This window comes from Pimephales promelas, chromosome 20, assembly GCF_988280905.1.
Source record: "Pimephales promelas chromosome 20, fPimPro1.hap1.1, whole genome shotgun sequence".
Lineage (NCBI taxonomy): Eukaryota > Metazoa > Chordata > Actinopteri > Cypriniformes > Leuciscidae > Pimephales > Pimephales promelas.
Window position 1 is genome coordinate 10,801,922 of NC_142788.1, and position 20,874 is coordinate 10,822,795.

General features: G+C 38.8%; 1 protein-coding gene across 3 annotated transcripts in view; it reads left to right on the forward strand.

The window, feature by feature from the left end:
- spo11 (SPO11 initiator of meiotic double stranded breaks) overlaps positions 1-20,874 on the forward strand; it is a 44,436-nt gene that overhangs the window by 14,869 nt on the left and 8,693 nt on the right. For 2 of the 3 annotated variants that reach the window (XM_089124657.1, XM_089124656.1), the window contains 7 exons: positions 12,836-12,953; positions 13,077-13,190; positions 13,808-13,896; positions 17,292-17,358; positions 17,827-17,935; positions 18,083-18,169; positions 18,441-18,477. In XM_089124657.1, coding sequence (XP_088980783.1) covers positions 12,856-12,953; positions 13,077-13,190; positions 13,808-13,896; positions 17,292-17,358; positions 17,827-17,935; positions 18,083-18,169; positions 18,441-18,477 — 601 coding nt within the window. In that variant the 5' untranslated portion in view covers positions 12,836-12,855. Of the gene's footprint in view, positions 1-12,696; positions 12,954-13,076; positions 13,191-13,807; positions 13,897-17,291; positions 17,359-17,826; positions 17,936-18,082; positions 18,170-18,440; positions 18,478-20,874 lie in introns of those variants that run through there. The other variant, XM_039669949.2, reaches the window with a different exon arrangement.

Consider the following 20,874-nt stretch of genomic DNA (forward strand, 5'->3'; position numbering starts at 1 on the left):
CAAATGTGCATCAATCAAAGAAATGTAAATATTTTTTACCTGCATAAAATAATTACGTGTAGGCCTATTTTACATAGCCTATTTAATTTAAACGTAATTTCCTAAACCTTATAATGGAATCAAGAGTCAAGAATCTGTTATAGCCTAAACCCATGGAGCAAATAGTAAGCCATGGCTGGTCGATTTTGAGTGTTGAAATCCTTGTATTTCAAAGCGGTTTGCCGCCAGCCGGCCGCGGTCCATGAGACGGAGGCAACCGCCAGTGAAAATGAAGCAGGCGGCCCGCCAGCTATTCGCCGGCGGCATCTCGCAAAAAAAGGGATCGTGACCGTCAGTGACGTATTCGGCGGCAAACGTTTCATCGCCGCCAGCGGGACGCACCTTTAGCCGACAGCGTCAGGCCGGCGGCAAAAAGAAGCCGTGCGGATATTTTTTGCTATCCGGGGAGCTATCTAGTTTACATGACAAGTGGGCTCAATAAATCATTATCTTTAGCATAATAAGCAAGCTGACATTCAGTTCAATCATATTTTATTTACAAAGCATACAAATGTCATTTAGCCTACGACGTCTTGTTTGTCAAGAGATTTTAAGCGTCGTTTTTTGAAGAGTGCGCATATGCGAACGTGCTCGTAAGAACGATGATTGATCTGGAAATGAAGTAAAATAACTGAGATAAATGAGAAATAGTCCTCAGATGCCTGTCTGTATCAAAACATTTAGTGTTAATTAGATTTCAAACAGTTCCATTTAAAAACTGTTTTCATGTTTTTCTATTTTTGGTGGAAAATGTTGTGCAAAGTCGTTCAAATTGTCCATTTTCTAAATTCACGTTGGATCTTATTGTGAATAACCATCTGTGCATAATTTTTTCAATTTTTTTTTTTCAATTTTTTTTTTTTTACCTCATCAAACCTTGTTTAATCAAAATGTCATACCTGGACCTTCTGGTGAAAATGGAAGGCCTATCTGGTGGTGTGTGTTAGAACTTTTCCAATCATTTAGTCCACTTAAACCCATGCCTGCAAGCTCGCATTCACTTGCAAAACACGCATCTCAACATCAAATCATCAACCAATGCACAGCACCTACTTTTTTTTCTTTATCAATAATTCATTACACTTGGAGTTGGATGTGTGTCATATGGAAGAAAAGATCTGTTGCTACTTCTGTTTCATCACATCTTTAGTGTATACTGTATATTATATAGTTGGTTTTAAACAGGTTACAAATCCAAGGTTACATCCTTAACTAATTAACTCAAATAATGAATCAAAACATCACCCACGTTATTTGTCAAAATACTTTTTTATTTCAATTCCTAAAACATACACTTCGCCAATGGTCTTTGAAAAGCCTTTCGTAAAGGATTCAGATGTGGCTCACCTTTGTTTGACAAATCAGAGCACATTTGAGACATTGTTGAGATCGCTTCTAAGGGTGTGTTCACACTTGAAGTTTGGATCAAAAAAGAAAATAATACATTTTAGTTCAACACTGTCCTTTTTTAGCAGATAATTGTGTGTAGCCTACATATGATGGTAAATTATGGAGCTGACAACTCTTGAAGAGCCTATACATTGTGTAAAGGAGTCAAATCCCTCCATCACAACAGAGACTATTTATATAGAGACATGCCATTTCCTCAATCCTCAATACAACTATAGACGAATCCGGCGAAACTACCGGAAGTAAGCGGGCGCCATTACTGAGCTGTTGCTGGGTAGCGTTGCGCCATTGCCTTCTATTGTTTTAGTTGCAACTTGCGTCCACTGGAATAAACAGCCCGCGATTTACGACTGTCACTAACGTTACAACGTTAGCCCTTGTATAATGTCGAGTGGGTAAACAGTTTCCGTTATAAATTGTTTCAATGGTGGCAGTAAAATTTCAATTTTGAAGAGAAAACATTGTGAATACCCCGGGTCGACTGCCCCTGTCTGGAGCCGTACGGTTTACACAGATCTCCTGGGCGAGTACAAGACGCGGACATTCGCGTATAATAACAATTATTTAATGACATAAGTAAAGATATATAATAAATGTGTGATATAGTGATCAGCAAAATCTCCTCTCTTGTTATTTTTTCTATTCAATTTACATGATATGGTCATTAAATGGCTTTCCTGAGCTGAATGTAACGTTATGTGACATAATTGTTCTCCTGCTGTTATATTGACCTCTTTCCATGGTTTAAAAACAGTAGTTGGTCGATATTATGTATACTTTCTAGCTGTAACGTTACCTTACCCATGCCCGTTGCAATGTAAAAATGAGATAAATAATGGACACAAATGAAAAACATGAAATTGTTTATTTGATTTCGTTTATTTATTTATTTATTGTTGCCAAATGGACAGATCTTTTTTTTAGTTTCCTCGGTAGCAAACGTTAGCCTAGCTTGCTTGCCAAGCTATTTTCATAAATAATCTGTAAGATCGTTTGTACCTTCATCTGTGACTGGAGGCAATGTCTAACATCATCAACCCATGAACATCATCAACCCATCTCATGAAAGTTCGTGTCTATGGCACGAATGTCATTTCTCGTGGCATTTATACGGCAAAAACAGTTTTTGCGTGTATTTGGCACGCGATTTTCGCGTACATTTGATACGCACTTTTTTGCGTATAATACGCACGAACTCCCCACCCCCCTCCCCCCTAAACCTAACCCAGGGTTTTTTAGTGCGTACCATATACACGAAAAAAACACTTTTGGCGTATAAATGCCACGAGAAATGACACTCGTGGTATAGATACGCATCTTCATGAGACTGTGTTGGTCTGCCTGGCTGTAGCTGTCATCAAGGGTGCGTTATCACCTTATCTCCGAGGTTTGTTTACATACCGGTGCATATGTCTATGCCGGTGTAACAGCTCAGTAATGGCGTCGCCACAAGATGGCAGCCTACACAAGAACGCTCGTCGGATTCGTCTATATAGGGAAAACCCATAACGGCGGTTATATGCACATGCCCCGCCCCTCCGGCTTATTTCTTCCTGGCTGTGTAGACGGCGACGCTACTTGGCGTATATCTTCTTCTCCGTTCCATATGTGTGCTCGGCAAGACCGTTTTGTGTTTGAGCGCCCCCAAGTTGTGTTTTACTGTAACTTCAGAAGCTCCAAACACGTGAGCAAAAGCATCAATCTCATTGGTCAGGTAGTTTTTGACGCGACGCGTCAAACTAAAAAAACGAACCAGAGGCGTTTTTTTTTTTTAAATATGCTTTTGCGTGTGACGTTTTACGTGTTGGTGTGCGCACTCACATTGGTGCCCTTTGTTTAGTTACAAGGCGTTAAACGTCTGCGAATAGCGCGCGAAATTCGTCCCGGAGGCGATGCCAAGGTGGTGGCTGAGTGGCAGGACTTGCCCAAAAGGACTTTGATAACTCGCACAAACGACGACTGTACCAAACTGTGATGGGAAAGATTGCAACTAAGAAAAATCAGGTTGAGTATTCTGTCCTTTTCAAGGTCGCATCTTGTGACATCGTGTTCTCTATTTGGTTTGTTTGTCTTTGGTCCATGTCGTGTTCATATTTAATCAAATGAACCGCATTAACAGAGCAATCGCACCAGAGTCCGAACCTGCTAAGTATGAAGACGGCTAAGCAAACGTTTCCATTTAATCTCATAAAGAGAAACAAAAAAGGTGCTGCTAGCTGCTTCATGATTTATAGAAATGCTCATAATCGCTGATGTATGGACAGCTCAGATGGTGGACAGCTGTTGTGTGAGGCCAATCCCACATGCCCCTTATGGCCCAGCACCTCTTAAACACTCGTTTTCATGTGACGCTTCCGAAGCTCACCTGCACTTTTATTCTGTCACCCGGCCACATTAACCTTTCGAGCCATGTGTACAAGTGTACAGTTGAAGAGATAGGCCTGTTGTTTTCATAACCAGCTTTGCCTTGAGCACAGGTGTCAGGTACACTCATTAAAGTGGATTCAGCGCCAGGGGAACAGGGCGGTCCCAGATGTGAAACAACAGCTGCTTCGATTTAGCTTTCGGGAAGATGGATGGAGAGGAAGTCGCTCTTTGCTTTACGCTCCTTATTGTGTTCAGTATTTAGGAATACTTTCAGTCCTTTGATTCGCAATGAAAATAAATGTGGTTCGTCCATCTGCATTGTGTTTTCTTGCGCTCAATATCCGTTTGCACCTCAATCAGTTTTAAAAACCTATTGGACGTAGCCTGAACCATGTCAACAGCGCTTTCCGGTTCCTTTAGATGGAATCAGTGAATGGCTGCAGGTGTTTACATTGAGGCAGCGTCTGATTGGGGACTTAAAAGGAAGGGACATGGTTTCAGTTAAAACTGTCCTCCATCCCTGTATGTGGGAGCCAGGGCCCCCCGGTCCCCCTCTCGGCCCAACAGAGAGCTGTCATTCTGGGGAAGGACAATAGGAACAGACCCCCCTTTGTTCCAGCTCCGGTGGCCCTTGTGATCGGCACAGTAAACAGCCGGCACAGACTGATTTGCCGGCCTGGATAGCCACACTGAGGAGCTTTTGACCGGGGGAAGTTAAGCAGAACAGCACCCTGATATCTCTCTCTTTCAAGCACAGTCTCTCTCTCTCACCCTCACTCACCCTCTTGAAAACAGACTTTTATTAGCAGGGAATGTACACAAAAGCCAGCCATTTACGCAAAGGAGATGAGGAAAGATGAAAACAATGCACGAGTGTTTACGCTCATGTTAAAAAGGGCACTGTCACTCATGTTTTGAATTATGCTTAAAGGGACAGCACACCCAAAAGTGAAAATTCGATATATAGGCTTATGACTTTCTTTCTTAAAGATGAACACAAAGTTAACACGCATAGCAATCGCATACGAGCCAAGTAGATGGATCAATGTCTTTTTAAACAAAAGTTGATGTGTGTGAGAAAAGTAGTAATATTTTAAACTTTTTATACTATAAATGCCCCAATATACTTTAAGCTAAATCGAAGAACAAACTCTTGTGATGTGATTTTGAACAAAACCATGACAAAATGTTCATTTGGAGTTGGTTTCAGGAGTTCAAAACCACTCGCCAAAGTGAACTTTCTGGAAAAGTTTAGCGCAGTCTCATCCCTAGACGTCATATACGTTAACATCCGCCGTTTTAGGGTACCCTTAAACGTCGGTTAGATGACGTTATCGGATCTTAACCCTACCCCAGACCTAAACCATACCCCGTCAGAGCTACAGTATGACAAGGGAATGGTTATAATTAAATGATGACTTACATTAGCTTAAATTTCAGTCATAAATGCTTTCGTAGGGCTTCAGGCCTATAGCTGTTAACATCCACATTCATTGTATTAAAACCAGATGCTTAGACAGCTGGAAATACATGGGGGTGATTAAATGATGACAATATTTTCATACATTCTGTTTGATAAAGTATTTTCATGACAATACAGGCTTAGCCAATACCCTGATCACATGGAGCAAAAATAATGAAGCTTTCCTGGTTGTTTACACACTATTGAGGACTCACATTGCAACATGTCTTAAAAGCAAGATAAAAAAGTTCACAGTTCTTCACAGTCTAAACAAGCTCAAACTGTTGAGTGATGTAAATTTGAGTAATCAAGTGAAGAAAGAAGGACACTTTTTTTCCCATAGTCTTTGCAGTCAAATCTACACTTCCGTTCAAAAGTTTGAGGTCTGTAAGGGTTGGTAATGTTTTTGAAAGAAGTATATGCTCACCAAGGCTGTTTTTATTTGTTAAAAATACATTAAAACAGCATTACAATTTAAAATAACTGTTTTTTTAAAATACCATTTATAGTCACATTATCCACATGAAAAAAAATCATTATTTGCTGATTTGCTGCTTAAAGGAGTAGTTCACTTTTGCTGATAATTTACTCACCCCAATGTCATCCAAGATGTCCATGTATTTCTTTCTTCAGTCGAAAAGAAATTAAGGTTTTTGATGAAAACATTCCATGATTTTTCTACATATAATGGACTTCATTGGGAACCAAACGGCTCAAGGTCCAAAAGACAGTTTCAGTGCAAACTGCAAACTGTTCAAAGGGCTTTAAACGATTACAGACGATGATTAAGGGTCTTATCTAGCGAAACGATCGCTCATTTAAAAAAAAAAATAACAAAGTTTAAGTTTTATAAGCTCAAATGGTCGCCTTGCTCTGTTCTGTGATGAATCGTGACTTTCCTGTTCGAACTCATTAATCAAAATGACCGAATATTTCCAGAGTCAATTCGTTCATTCTGAAGAAAGAAAGACATGGACATCTTGGATGACATGGAGGTGAGTAAATTATCAGCAAAAGTTTTTTTCAAAAGTGAACTACTCCTTGAAGAAACATTTGCTTGTTATTACCCAAGTTTAAAAAGGTTTTGTCACTAAATACATTTTACACAGTACAATATGTTTTTGCAGGATTCTTTGAAGAACATAGTTCAAAAAGAACGTCATTTATTTGAAATGGGAATCTTTAGTGACATTGTAAACGTTGATACTGAAGGACACTCTAAAAAATGCTGGGTTCTTGTTTGGGTCAAATATGGACAAACCCAGCCATTTGGTTACATTTTTAAATTACATTTTTAACCCAATGTTTGAGTTTCTCCATATTTGACCCAAAATTGGGTTAAAACAACCCAGCATTTTTTAGAGTGTAGTAATTTCTTTCAAAAAAGTCATTTCAAAACTCTATCCGTTACTCTCACATGAATCTGTCTGCCTAACTCATAATCATTTTAGCTTTTGCAGTTTGGAGAATGACGCTGAAATCAAAAGATTACAATTGGAAAGGAAAGAGATTCTAAAGATTCTAATTCCAGCCCGAATGAACTGACACACGCTGACACTCTCCCACCTCAAAGCTTCTCTCGTTTTTTTCCCTTTCGCTCGCTCTGTTTGACTCTGGCACCAAGAGTTGGAGACATGGGTCAGAGTAATATTTATTTCGCATGTTGTCTGGTTCAAGGCGGGGGGCGGCCTTTTGAAGGCAGCGGGATGGCAAACAGTGGGGCGGCCCTGTGAAGCATACAGTAAAAACTCTTTCAGGGCAAACGGACCCTCAAATGAAGCACTGAAGATCTGAAGAGGGTCCAGTAGGGCGAAGTGCGTTCCTCAACCCGTTATGTCCTGTCTAGAGTTTCGGGACGCCCTGTGAGCGAGTACCCAGCATCACGGCAGGCTGTTAAAACACTGGCGGCCAGGTGGGACTGAGCAATAGCATAGTTGACATTGCGAGAGGCCGCGCGAACATATGAGACACAGCTGTGAAAAGGGGAAGCGAGAAAAAAGAAAGCACGGCTTCAGATCTCTGCCCTTTCTCACATGCAACAAATGTAGCAATGCATTTCTGCCGTGTGTTTTACATATTTGTGCAAGATGGCCACATAGGCAGCTGTTAAAAAGCTTGGGAAGATTCTTGTTTCCGCTCATGTGTTTGTATGTTATTGCATCAAATCTCTGATCTTTAGTTTTGACAGTTTTTACGAAACGATTTGAACTTGCTTGTTCTTGTTCCTGCACTTTTATGCCCTTCTGGCCTACGTTCTAACTTTGTTTTGCATATTAAACATCGCTGACTGCTTATATGACCGATCAATGCTTACGATATGTTTCTCGTTGATGGTTTTTGAAAGCATTTGCCAAATTAATAAATGTAAGAGTAATTAATAATTCAGCCTATTTGTTGTCTTTGTCAAAAAGGATAAAACACCACCCCCGCAGAAGAAGATCAACGCCTACTTCAACACGGCTGGTTTAGCCCCGCCCACCATTTCGCACATTACACGCATAGCTAAATAACATAGATGCCTACCTTGTGATGACAAACCGGATGGAGAACCGAGCAATACAAAATATTGTGCAGTGCCTGACTGTGGAAGAAGACAGCCTATAGGACTGCATGGATAAACTTTATTTTGAATGTCGTTCCAGCTGATGAGGTAAAACATCGTCCGTCTGTTCGCTTCATTTCACTGAGGATTGTTTTGTAAACAAGACTGGATTTGCGGACCGATTAAGAGTAAAGAACGGTGCTGTGCCGTCTATATTGGATCTGACAGGAATTGTTCAACACACGGACTCTGGGTCGAACATGTATGGGTCGAATCATTCCGGTTGCCATTTTACAACATTGAACGTTTTCAAAACAATTTCCCCCAAGTGTATCGACTGGTGAGTTGAAACTCATTATAATATGCAAAACTGTTATCCACTCACAGCAGTGGGCATTTACGTCCAAATCTTCAGTGCGAGACGCCCTTAAAAAACGAGCATTTTTCAGCTAGGCTCAAAACTAGGGTCCAAAATAGCCTATTAGTTATTCATTGTGATGTTTTGGAATGCAAAAAACAAATGAACGTCATAAGTTGACCTCAGAAAACAATATGATAAAATTTAAAAAGCCAGTTCATGACCCCTTTAAGTGAATTGATTTAATACCTAAAACATTTTTAATATTTGCAGAAAAAAAATATTGGTTAACTGTAAGTTGATTTAGTGTTGGCTAAATAATATTTCATTGTATGTAATGTATCCAATTTTACTGTCAAATTCATGGTTTCTGAAAGTAAATTTAGTGATCATGATGTAATTACTTGTTCAAAGTAAGTACCTACTTAATAGAGTATGTGATTTCAGAACCTTGGGTGTTTCTCAAAACCAAGAATGCAAGAACGGACTTGTGTTTTGGGGGAGATCACTCTAGTTGATCTTGGAAGAATTTACTCACAAGGTGGCGAGCACACAGAACGCTGCTGACAGTTTGAGACGATGTGTTCTCGCTGGTAATGCGCAATAGTATTACCCCCAAATAAAGCTGTCTGCAGTACCCAAACATAACGAGAATTACTGACGATAACAGCCAGGCTGCAATGGTCTGTGGATTAAAACGAGTCTGTGAGCAAACTGGCTGGTTGACTTGCTAGCTAACTTAACACCCGCAGGTGCTTATGGAGATTCTCACTTCCGAAAACATTCGAGTCGCCATAAATTTTCGTAAAAATGCCAATATTTGAAATCTACACAGTTGATTTCTCACACCAAATGTTCTCAGAAGTGAATTTAGCGATGAAATAGCGTACGAAATTGTAGAAAAACAAATAACTCTATTGACCCTGTCCTCTCCTTCTTTGAATGCTGAATTGAATCCCAGGATATTTCTGCCGTCAAGTTGAGTTCACACAAGTTACCACCAACCTATGCATCCTCTCTAAAATGGGAGTGTCAAGAACACTTTTCTAAAATGGGCGTGTCAAGAACACTTCCAGGATTTTCAACCGTTCTTGCCAAAATGCAAACTTGTGGATTGGGACAGTACTTGACTAAAAAAAAAATTATGTTTCCGAAGAACACAAGTACAGACAAAAACACAGATTGAGAAAGCCCCCTTTTTTTTATCTTTTCATTCTGCAATCCAGGCGTGCGTTTCCCGTACAACGATGTAACTCGCTGCTTCTACCCTAGTATGATGCGTTGTTAGAGGAATCAACCAGCTAGTCACGACTGTTTCCTGAAACCCATTGTTGCAAAGTATTGTTCAACCACGTTGGTTTCGCACGTGGTGAAGTAATAACTACTTTTAATGAGATCCAATAACGCTAGATTTGTTGAAGACATGTCATCTGAGGACTATTTCTAATTGTTCTCAGTTATTTTGATTTATTACCAGACTCAATATTTGGCTCGTTCTTACATAGCAGAGCATGTTCGCACATGCGCACTCTTCAGACACGGTACTTTAAATCTTTTGACAAACTAAAATACGTAAATTACATTTGTATGTATTCTAAATGAAAGGGACTGGTTGTACTGAATGTCAGCTTGCTTATTTTGCTCAAGATAAGAATTTATTACATCCAAATGTGTTGCAATTTAGAAACTATGCCTCTAACCACAAGTCGAGAGCTGTCGTTCAAACCACAAAACTTTGCGATGCTGTTTGCCGTTTATTGGAACGACTGTTTCGGGAAATACCAACTCGTTGAACTACGCTGATAACGACGGAACTTGCGACCATAGTTGGCTAACGATGCTTTCGGGAAACGCACCCCAGAATGGCAGCACAGCTGATAGGTTTGAGTGGCGCCCTCTACTGTTCAGGCGTATAAAAAAGGCTATTAAAAAACAAGCATTCCCATAGTTACTTTTTAACGTTGTGAAGTAATATTGTAACACATTAGCCTATTTTTAAAAGTAACACTGACCACAACTATACATACTATATATAGTCAGTGTAAACAGAAGGTTAGTAAGCTATGCTCAGCCAAGGACCGTATGAGCTGCACAGCCTTCATCACTAAAAACCAAACCCTCCTACATTCTTCATCTCATCACCCTGTGAGGTTATGCAGAGCTGTCCATTACTGCCAGGGCCAATCAGTCACTTCCTCCTTTGGGATGCTTCTCTGGGTCCCATTAACAGGCTGAGGGCAAGCAGTGTTTGGCAAAGGGCAAATGTGAAAGAGATGAAGCAGTGGAGGTGTAAGTGCCAAACGAGAAGGAGAGAGGCAGAGCCGAGGCAGCTCTGTTTTCTATTTGTGGGGATTAGACTGACAGATCTGTATTTGGTTTCGGGGCCTCTGGCTTCAGCTAATCCTCATCACCTGCACCCCCTCCCTTCAAGAAGTCTCCAACTCCCCCTTCTGCGGCCTTGTAACCCTGCACTCCGGCCCAATAAAGCAAACACTCACCCCGAGACTCATGCTACGTAAGGTTGACTACAACCTCAGCCCAGAGGAAGAGAGATAGTCTGCCTCTTTGTACCTTTTCAAAATCTATTAGAGCAGGCTGTGAGGTGTTGCTGTGTTGGTTTTGGAGAGATAGCAATTATCTGCAGATTAAACTCAAGTGTTACGGAAACTGCTTGTCAATGTCACTCAAGGAAAGAGGGAAAGATGGCCAGATGCTCCGTGAGGAGCCGAATGGAGGTTTTCAGGTCAGGTCAGGGGCAAGGACCTTCTGTCTCCCTTATAGTCTCACGATTTTTTCACACATTGTCAACAAGATCAGATCCTTCTCTTGACAACCTAATTAACATTTAAATTCTGTTACTCATTTCAGACTAGCTCTGCATCCGCATAACATGAAATGGCAGCCGAGCCGTATATCATCATTGTCATTACAAATAGCCATGCAATAACATATATTTAAATTACATTACATAATCTACATTTCGTTTACACGTTTAACATATTCTTGAATACAATGGAAGAACTAATGAACACATATTATGTAGGCCTAATGTAGGCCTACCACTACTTAAAGTCATCTGAGAGTAAGAAACGCTAATCTTATTGCATTTAATAAAATAAAATAACTATAATACATTTAAAAAAATACAATTAACATACAATGAATGAAGTTTCCAAAAACATTATTACACACTTGAGTAGGATATTATTTTCGTAAGTAGGAGTTAAAGTACTTTTCCACTCTTCACGATGAATTAATTTAACCTGTATTGTTTCCTTCGCCACATAACTTCCCTTCCTCTTTCGATTTGGAACACAAAAGGTGAAATTTTAAAGAATACTTTTTTTTCCCGCTAGCGCGTTTCCCCCATGTAAAATCCATAGACGGTAAAATCTTTAAAGCGCGCGACACGGCGGCAGAATATATATCTGCGCAGGCGCGCGCACAGCTGTTATCTGCTCAGTGCTCACAGCTGACGAAGATTATTTTAACAAAATACGAACTAAAAACTCGACTCGCATATTCAGTGGTTTTATCTTCTATTATTGTGTAGTGAAGATAATAGGTAGACACTCAGTCTATGTGCTAGTTCTGGTTTTATCACCAAGTTCACTCAGGTGTGTCGGCCAGAACACCTCTTAAGGCCAAATGTTCCAGAGTATGAAATAAATAGTGGAGAAATAATTCTGATTCTGTTTCTTTATTCCTCTTTCTTGCAATTCTGTGAGTATTGGTGTGTGTGTGTGTGGTCTCTATAAAGAGAGAAACAAATTACAAATGAATAAATCAAACATAGCTATGCATGCACTCATTCCTCTCTATGCACTAATATACATTACTAAACAAAAGCAAACAATAATCAGCATATACAGTATATCTCTTAAACTCTAATACTGTAAGAATAATGTAAAGATTCAAACACTTATTATAAAGGATCCTCAGATTTTCTATTATAAGTTATATTCCCACTAACATCACTTACTTCTTATAATACTCAACCAAAAAGTACTGATCAATCCTAACAACAAATATAAAGTATAAACACATCTAAACACGATATTACATATCTTTAACCTGACGTACTAAATCAGATGAGTCGAAGCTCTAACGTGAGATGTACTAACGCGAATATAATTAGCACCTCAGTCTCAAATCGACTCCTTAAACTCCCAACTCTTATCTACATCAAATAACAGAAATAACTAGTTTAACAAATAATATAATACCACAGTTTTACTTACTTTTTTCATTTACGCACACTCTGGAAAGTGCAGCTCACACAACCAACTGACCAACCGACTATCTCTATCGTACTGCATACTAAGTATGTGATGTCAGATAGTATACAAACCAGCGCGCGCCTCAGCCACCGTTACAAGCGCTGAATCAACGGAAGTCAACGTGAAACATAAACCCTAATATGGTCAACTACACTAAATAATAGCAACACTAAAATAACTTTGGGGCCTTTTCTACATATTGTATCACTTAGTCGTTAATATCCATAAAAGTGACACCCATTGGAAGACTTATTGAGCGTCATCACTCGATGGTACATAATCCGCTAACTCACTCCAAATGCTAAACTGTTTTCCACTTGCAAACAAACAACTGCAGCGAACGCTAAATAATTGTAAGTTAACTATTTCGACTGCAGTTGAGATACTTCCTGAGCAGATGGCTGAGCAGTTTACTGAGGTAGATCGTTTACGAGAGAAGCTAACGTTACTCGAGAGTCTGGAAATATCTGACCAACGCCAGGAGGACATCAGCAGGTGAGGTGACACAACGAGCAGCAGAGTAGGCCTATTATGTTTTTGATACTAATTTTAAGTTTTCCTCCATTCTTGTCTGTTTGGGCGTTATAATTTAATATAAATCCCCCTCCCAATTCACAGAGAGGATGTTTTGTCGCGCATTGAGAAAGTCATTCAGACGATAGTCATCAGTGTGTCTAAAGGTGAAGCTCCTGTGCTGAAAGTGATGAACAGATCCAGCTGGACCAATGTCAGGTGTGTGTGTGTGTGTGTGTGTGCCCAATGTTTATTTACACAGCCTAATTAAGATAAGCAGGACTTTAAATAGGTTTGTATTATCTCTATCTATCTATCTATCTATCTATCTATCTATCTATCTATCTATCTATCTATCTATCTATCTATCTATCTATCTATCTATCTATCTATCTATCTATCTATCGATCGATCTAGCGATCTATCTATCTATCTATCTATCTATCTATCTATCTATCTATCTATCTATCTATCTGTCTGTCTGTCTGTCTGTCTGTCTGTCTGTCTGTCTGTCTGTCTCTCCGTCCGTCCGTCTGTCAGTCATATAATATCTGGCTGTCTATAGTACTTAATCTGAACCTTGATTCTTTCAAATAAAGTAACTCACAGACTCTAAATAGTTGTAATTTCATGAGAGGATGAACCCGCCCCATTTCATGAGAGGATGAAAAAAGTTTTCCCCAAAACATTTCACCCATACACCCCAGACATGAAGTATCTCCTGAAGTCATCTTTATTTCTTGTGCATATTTCAGGGCATGTTATGACTATCTGCATATTACTATAAAACAAAAGAAAACGGAAATGAGCAAAAGCTATGTTGGTTTTATTCTCAGATTTCAGAAGTCTGTTGGTTTGGTGCTGAAGGCAGATGTCTCTACAACTTCTCTCCGATGTGACTGCCCTTCATCAGCCACCAAGTTCGGTGAGATCACTTGCTTTAGCATATTACAGATAATAAAATAGTCATTACCATCCAAATATACAAATCTATTTTTGACATTGACACGGACCTATCCAAACTTTAAATGTAATTCATCCACAAAAAGGTAATCTGACATACATTTCAGTGTTTCCTCTAGGATTTTTCCAAGCTGTGGGGGCAGGCCCATTTCCCCGGTGGGGGGGCCTTGTCTCCCCAAAGTATTATAATCGATCATGCGCATCCCGTGTGCAGAATGATGCACTTGACGCAACACCAAGTCACAGCAAGCAATGCTTCACATTGAAAAGAACATAGCGAAGGGATTATATCTATAATATGCTTAGTAGGGCTGGACGATTTGGGGGAAAAGTCATATTGCCATTGCAATTACTGAGGTCAATATTGCAATTGTGATATGCGATTCCGATATAATAAAATGGTTTCATGAGTCCAACTTGCTTGGTTCTAAAGTAAAATGCACACACAGATACCACTTCACACAGTGATCATTCTGTGTATTAATGTTTATTTCTCAACTCAAACTACAGACAACAACTAAATGATTGATAACACCTATAATGATCAATAAACCACCATCATTACAGTGAAAGCTATCAACTTTTTTAAAAAAATTGTTAGGCTTAAAAAAAAATTAACAACTTTTAAATTAAGTGAACTTCAAACAATCCCCACATAAACCCATAATAAAACCATATTTACCTGTGCCCTTCCTGTCTTAACAGGTAGGATACAGAAATTGAATAAAGTTATCAAACAGTCTGTGCTGCATGAATTATAAATTATATATAGAATAATCCTTATTAAAGCTACAAAAGTTCTTTAGTCAAGATCAGTGAGTAATTTTCTAATTTCCCTTTGTTCTTTTAACTTGACTGACAGAACGCTTTATTCGCTGCTGGCGCTTTAAGAGCACCCGTTGCCGAGACGCGGATCTCACATGCGCCTCATAGCACAACTCTTTTCGTCCTTAAGACTTTTCTTACGTTATGAAGATACTCGACAAAACGACATTTTGGCATAATTGTGTGTGTTATTGTTCGTTCAAGCTCGAAAGAGAACTGTATTCTGGCACGCGTCAGTGCATGCGCATTATGGCGCGCGTCTTTCTGCGAGTCTCATTTAGGGCATTCACAGGCAGCTTTTCAGTTCTTGTCGTGCAAAATGCGAAAAGGCATTTGCACGAATAAGAGCAGGATCGTGTAACACTAGTCAAAGGATGACAAAAAAGAAGAGATGCTGCGTTAATAGCCCTAATTTGTTTATTTCATATAAAATCGCGGCATTTTGCGTTATATAATTGCATAGGTTTGAGATCGCTATTACGATTGCGATATGATTAGGCCTAATCGTGCAGCACTAATGCTTAGTGTATTCTATATGCAACAGTTTTTTGAGCCTTTTCTTTTAACAGTTTTAAATTTCAGTGCGCATGAAGAACAATAGCACTCTCTCGACTCCATGCTGTAATCTTACTTAAAGGGATTGTGAAAGGTATGGGCAATAAACTCCACTCCAGCAAGATAAAGTCATTTTATGAAAACCATAGACCTTTATGCTTTATCTACAAATGAAGTAATAATGGGAAAATTGATCTTGAAGAGAGTGTCGTCGTGTCGCAAACGAACGCGACGAGCTGTGTGAATTCTGAATGGAGAATGACTGAGGCGAGATGACTTTCCGTTAACTTTAACTTAGCGACTAAAATTACACATTATGCAATGACTTTAGAAGTCTTGGAATATAGGGTGAAAACTTGATTGTGCTTTACAAAGTTTTTTATGCCTTTAGTGGGGCTTAACAAAATAACATAATACTATGCAGAATATCGGACGTCACTGAGAAGCTGTAGCCGTGGCGGGAGGATTTTAAGTGTGGCGGCCCGCCACGGGAGAATGAATGTAGAGGAAACACTGCATTTTCTGCCTGGGGGACAAAAAAAAAATCACTATAGACTTGCATTAATGCAGGGAACCAAGCCATATATAGAGACCAGAATATCATAGAGGCTCTCTTGACTTGGGCTAGTAATAACAACCCACAACCTCCTAGCAACTGTAAAAAAAAAAAAAATGATATGATCAGTAAGTTATGACAACATTTTTTATTTGTTTTACATTGCTTTAACTCATCAAAAAAAGAGTATTTGTGAGACATATGTATATGTTATAAAGTCAGAATTGCGAGATATACTCACAATTGCGTGTTATAAAGTCAGGATTTTTTTCAAACTCACAATTGACTTTTTTCCGGCAATTGTGAATTTAAATTTCGCAATTCTGAAATCTTATCTCAGAATTTTGAGATATAAACTCACAATTGCGAGTTATAAAGTCAGGATTGCGAGATATAAACTCACAATTGTGAGAAATAAACTCTTAATTGACTTTTCTGGCAATTGCAAATTTAAATTTCGCAACTCTGAAATCTTTTCTCAGAATTGTGAGATATAAACTTGCAATTGCAAGTTATAAAGTCAGGATTGCGCGATATAAACTCACAATTGTGAGAAATAAGCTCGCTATTGACTTTTTTCCGGCAATTGTGAATTTAAATTTCGCAATTCTGAAATCTTTTCTCAGAATTTTGAGATATAAACTCACAATTGCAAGTTATAAAGTCAGGATTGCGAGATATAAATTCACAATTGTGAGAAATAAGCTCGCAATTGACTTTTTTCCGGCAATTGTGAATTTAAATTTCGCAATTCTGAAATCTTTTCTCATAATTGGGATATATAAACTCGCAATTGCAAGTTATAAAGTCAGGATTGCGAGATATAAACTCACAATTGTGAGAAATAAGGTCGCAATTGACTTTTTTCCGGCAATTGTGAATGTAAATTTCGCAACTCTGAAATCTTTTCTCAGAATTGTGAGATATAAACTCACAATTGCGAGTTATAAAGTCAGGATTGCGAGATATAAACTCACAATTGTGAGAAATAAACTCTTAATTGACTTTTCTGGCAATTGCAAATTTAAATTTCGCAACTCTGAAATCATTTCTCAGAAATGTGAGATATAAACTTGCAATTGCAAAAGTCTAATTCTAAGGAAAGAAAGACTGACTTTTTTCCTCAGAATTGCAAGGTAATATATCTCAATTCTGACTTTAACACACAATATCTGACTCGAACAGAACTGCGAGACATAAAGATGCAGTTATGAGGAAAAAAAGTCAGAATTGCGAGTTTACGAAAGTTTATTTTTTAAATCTTTTTAACACGCAAATGGACCTTTATATAAAAAGTCAGAATTGTTAGATGAAAAAGTCACATCTGTTGTGAAAACAAGCTTTCATTCCATTGAACTGTGGAAGAATTCTATATTCCATTTACAACATATGACTGTTTCCGGCATATCCCTGATTTACAGCCCTGATTCTGAAGATCTTGTCTGTCATTTACAAACTTGTACAAAGTGACTCCTATGCTACTAAAAGGTAAGTGATAGTGATAACATATCCACAAACTCTGTAGGTTAAAATATGGTTACAATTTTTTTCCTTCACAAGATCATTTTACATGCTCTTGTGTTACATTTTGAAAAGTAAAAAAAAAGAATCCATGTTCCATGCTTGTATGCATAAAAATGATAAAAGTAAAATGGTGTTTAAGATTGAGTTCAGCATGTCATACTGCAGGACTATATTTTGGCAAGTTTTTCTCCAGCGCCTTTAAGATATGACCTGTTTCATGTCTAAATATTTAACATTTTTGTCAGCTTTTGCGGACCGTTTCATTCAAACCACCTGTGGATATAAGTGATGATGTGATTATAAATCAGCAAACAGTGTCATAAATCATCTGATATAGGGAGCAGGTGGAACCTTTGATTTTTTTTTTTTTTTTTATGACGTGATTTGTCAAGTGCACCTGTGCACTGAAATGTTTGCTCTTGGATCCGTCAGGGATATTTACTATAATGACGTGCAGCTGTTTGGGTCACAGAGGACCGTGGATTTCATCGTCGAGGACGTTTCGTGCTTGCTGAAGGTTCCTCGTAGGAGTCTACATGTTGTATGTGCATATGGCTCTAGTGTATAGTATAGACTTTTATACACTCACACAAAAGCTAAACGGATAAAGTGGTTATCATGTATTATTTAAGGCCTCATTTGCATAGGTTGACCATATCCAAATTATTTCTTTTAATAATCCTCGCAGCTTGCAACATCCAAAGGTTTCATCTCAGGTGATCTGTGTTATTTGGAGGAAGATGGCACGAAGGTGGACTGCAATTCCAGCTCCGCGGTGAGTCCAGATCGCCAGCCAACCTTTCTGTAAAGCTCACTTAATGTGCACTGTATGCCCGAGCATGATTTATATAATCTCCTTCTGCCCAAAGCCATTCATCTGCAATTCGACATTTTTAGACCGTATCTGTCAAACATTCACATCAGTATAACTCAAAAGCTGTTCCACTTGAGCACTGGTCTGACATACCATTCTGAAGTTTTTAGTCCATCCTATTTTTGCTGGGAATGATTTGAAATGTTTTCATAATTTTTCCCCCTCCCCCTAGGCTACCCCTGTGTCTTCCAATGTTAACGGCATCAGAAGTATCCTTCCTGTTTTCTTAAACCATGTAAAGGAACACCATCATAATCAAGGTCAAGTCACCTTATGTATTTAGCGCTGTATCTAATACAGATAGATTCAAAATAGATTCACATTAATAAACAGGAAAATAACAGAATAATGATGCAAACTTCATTGAATATGATAGAAATTCAAATTCTGCTTTTTAACTTTTTAAAAGATGATATCATTATTCAGCTTGAGTCAGTTCAGTGTTGGTTCATTCAGTTGTTGGGGCAAAATTCGTCAGTTATGAAATGAATTCAATTAAAGGACAAGTTCAGTATTTTATACTTAAAGCCCTGTTTTAAAGGTTCTCTGAGCGATCCTGGGTGTTGACGTTCGGAATATTTTCAAACAAATCGGAGGCTAGCTAGACCCTCCCTCCTCCGCATCTCATCTCCTCCCTCTCCCTTCCGTGCTTCTTGAAGTAATTGTGAACGTGCATTTCTAGCAAATTATATCCTTGTGTGGGTTTGGCGAACATAAGCGTCAATTTAGAAGAAAAAAACAATTTAACGTTACCCACCTGTCCAGCAAAAACAGAGCAACCTGAATGTTGGACTGGAAGCCCTTCTGCCGCCGGAGTTCTCGCCATCGTTCAAAAGCTTTGCTACCGATGTAAATTCGGAACTTCGCACGTTCTTTATCCGACTCCTTCTTCTTTTTAATTTTGTTCGTCAGAACGACGTCTCTTTGGTCGTGTCTTTGGCCATTTTTCAAACTTCCCTCTGATGCTTCGCTCACCTTCACACACACACACCCTTCATGTGCACGCGCACTAACCGCCCAGACCCACCCTCAAATACTTCTGGCCAGTGATTGGCTGGAACACTCTTTGTTAGGTTTCGTGGTCCGGGTGAGACATGATTGTTTTTGTTGCCGTTTTCGGAGCCTGTGGTGTCTACAGAGACCGCGTTTTTTTACAGTGTGTTTAGGGGACAGGCAGCTAGCCGATAGTGAGGAGACGTTTGATGTATGTGACAAAAATGTTTTGGCCCCACATCGCTTGGAGAACCTTTAAGATCGTTTCTGATGATCGGTTAATAGAACGGTTAAGATTGAAATTTGGACAGATGCTGCTGGCCCGAGAATTTTCGGTTTCTGTGGTTGCACCTTCACAATGGTTGCATAGGTGCACTGGAAAACCCTCCTAAAAAGCATTAAAGTTAGTTTACAAAGACGTGAAACTCACTGAGTGGTCTGGGGTGTTCACTGATATGCTCACACCAAAATCGCTGCAAAAGATGCTTTCCAACAGGATTTATCATAGATTTTTATCCAACTCCATTGACTTGTATTGGATGTGCTGTGAGGTACGGTATTACTCATCCGCCGGAAATGGAAATGGGGTTGTTTGTATTCTTCTGCTTTTTCTGTGTATGAAATTCCAGTGGTTTGCTTGCAATTGGCAAAGGTGCATTATCGCCACCAACTGGGCTGGAGTGTCTATTTAATCAAGCTCTCAACGGAAGTATGTACGGTTGTGAGGCGTTTGGAAAATTATGTCTACAATTTTACATCGAATGGTAAAACATCTGTTGGAAAGCATCTTTTGCAGCGATTTTTGGGTGAGCATATCAGTGAACAGGGCTATTAAAACAGGGCTTTAAGTGTAAAATACCGAACTTGTCCTTTAAGTTATAAGTAACTCTACAGAGGACAATAGTATCAACAAGTCTTTATTTCAGGCTTAGTTTTAGTCATTTTAGTAATTTAGTCCAACTAAACCTAATTTCAGTAAGATGCAACTTTTCTCCCACCAGCCACAACAAAACTCCTGGTCTACTGTTATCAGACAAACACCAGAGTCAAGATATAATTAAATGAAATAAAGGCGGAATTAAATCATAAGACTTTTGGAGATCCTTTCTGACCTATGCTAAGTGCCTCCTGGTTGCACTGCACAGTGATGTGTGGGGTTTTGGCACAATGGAGGCTTTTAAATCACAGAAATGATTCACATTGATATAGTTATGTCACTGCTCTATCAAAGTTAATTGTAGCTTTTAAAGGGATATTTCACCCAAAAAATAAAATGATGTCATCCTTTACTCACTCTGAAGTTGCTCCAAACCTGTATGAGTTCCTTTCTTCATGTTCAACACACAAAAAAAGATATTTTGAAGAATGTCGTTAACCAAACAGTTGATGGATAATAGTATTTACAAATAGTATTTGTATTATATATTTATATATACTATGGAAGTCATCAACTGTTTGGCTACCCATATTCTTTAAAATATTTTCTTTTGTGTTCAGCAGAAGAAAGAAACTCATACAAGTTTGAAACAACTTACATGTTTTAATTCATGATTGTGAATTATAAACATTAAAATATAAAAATATAATTTATATAATTAATTTGAAGGACCGTA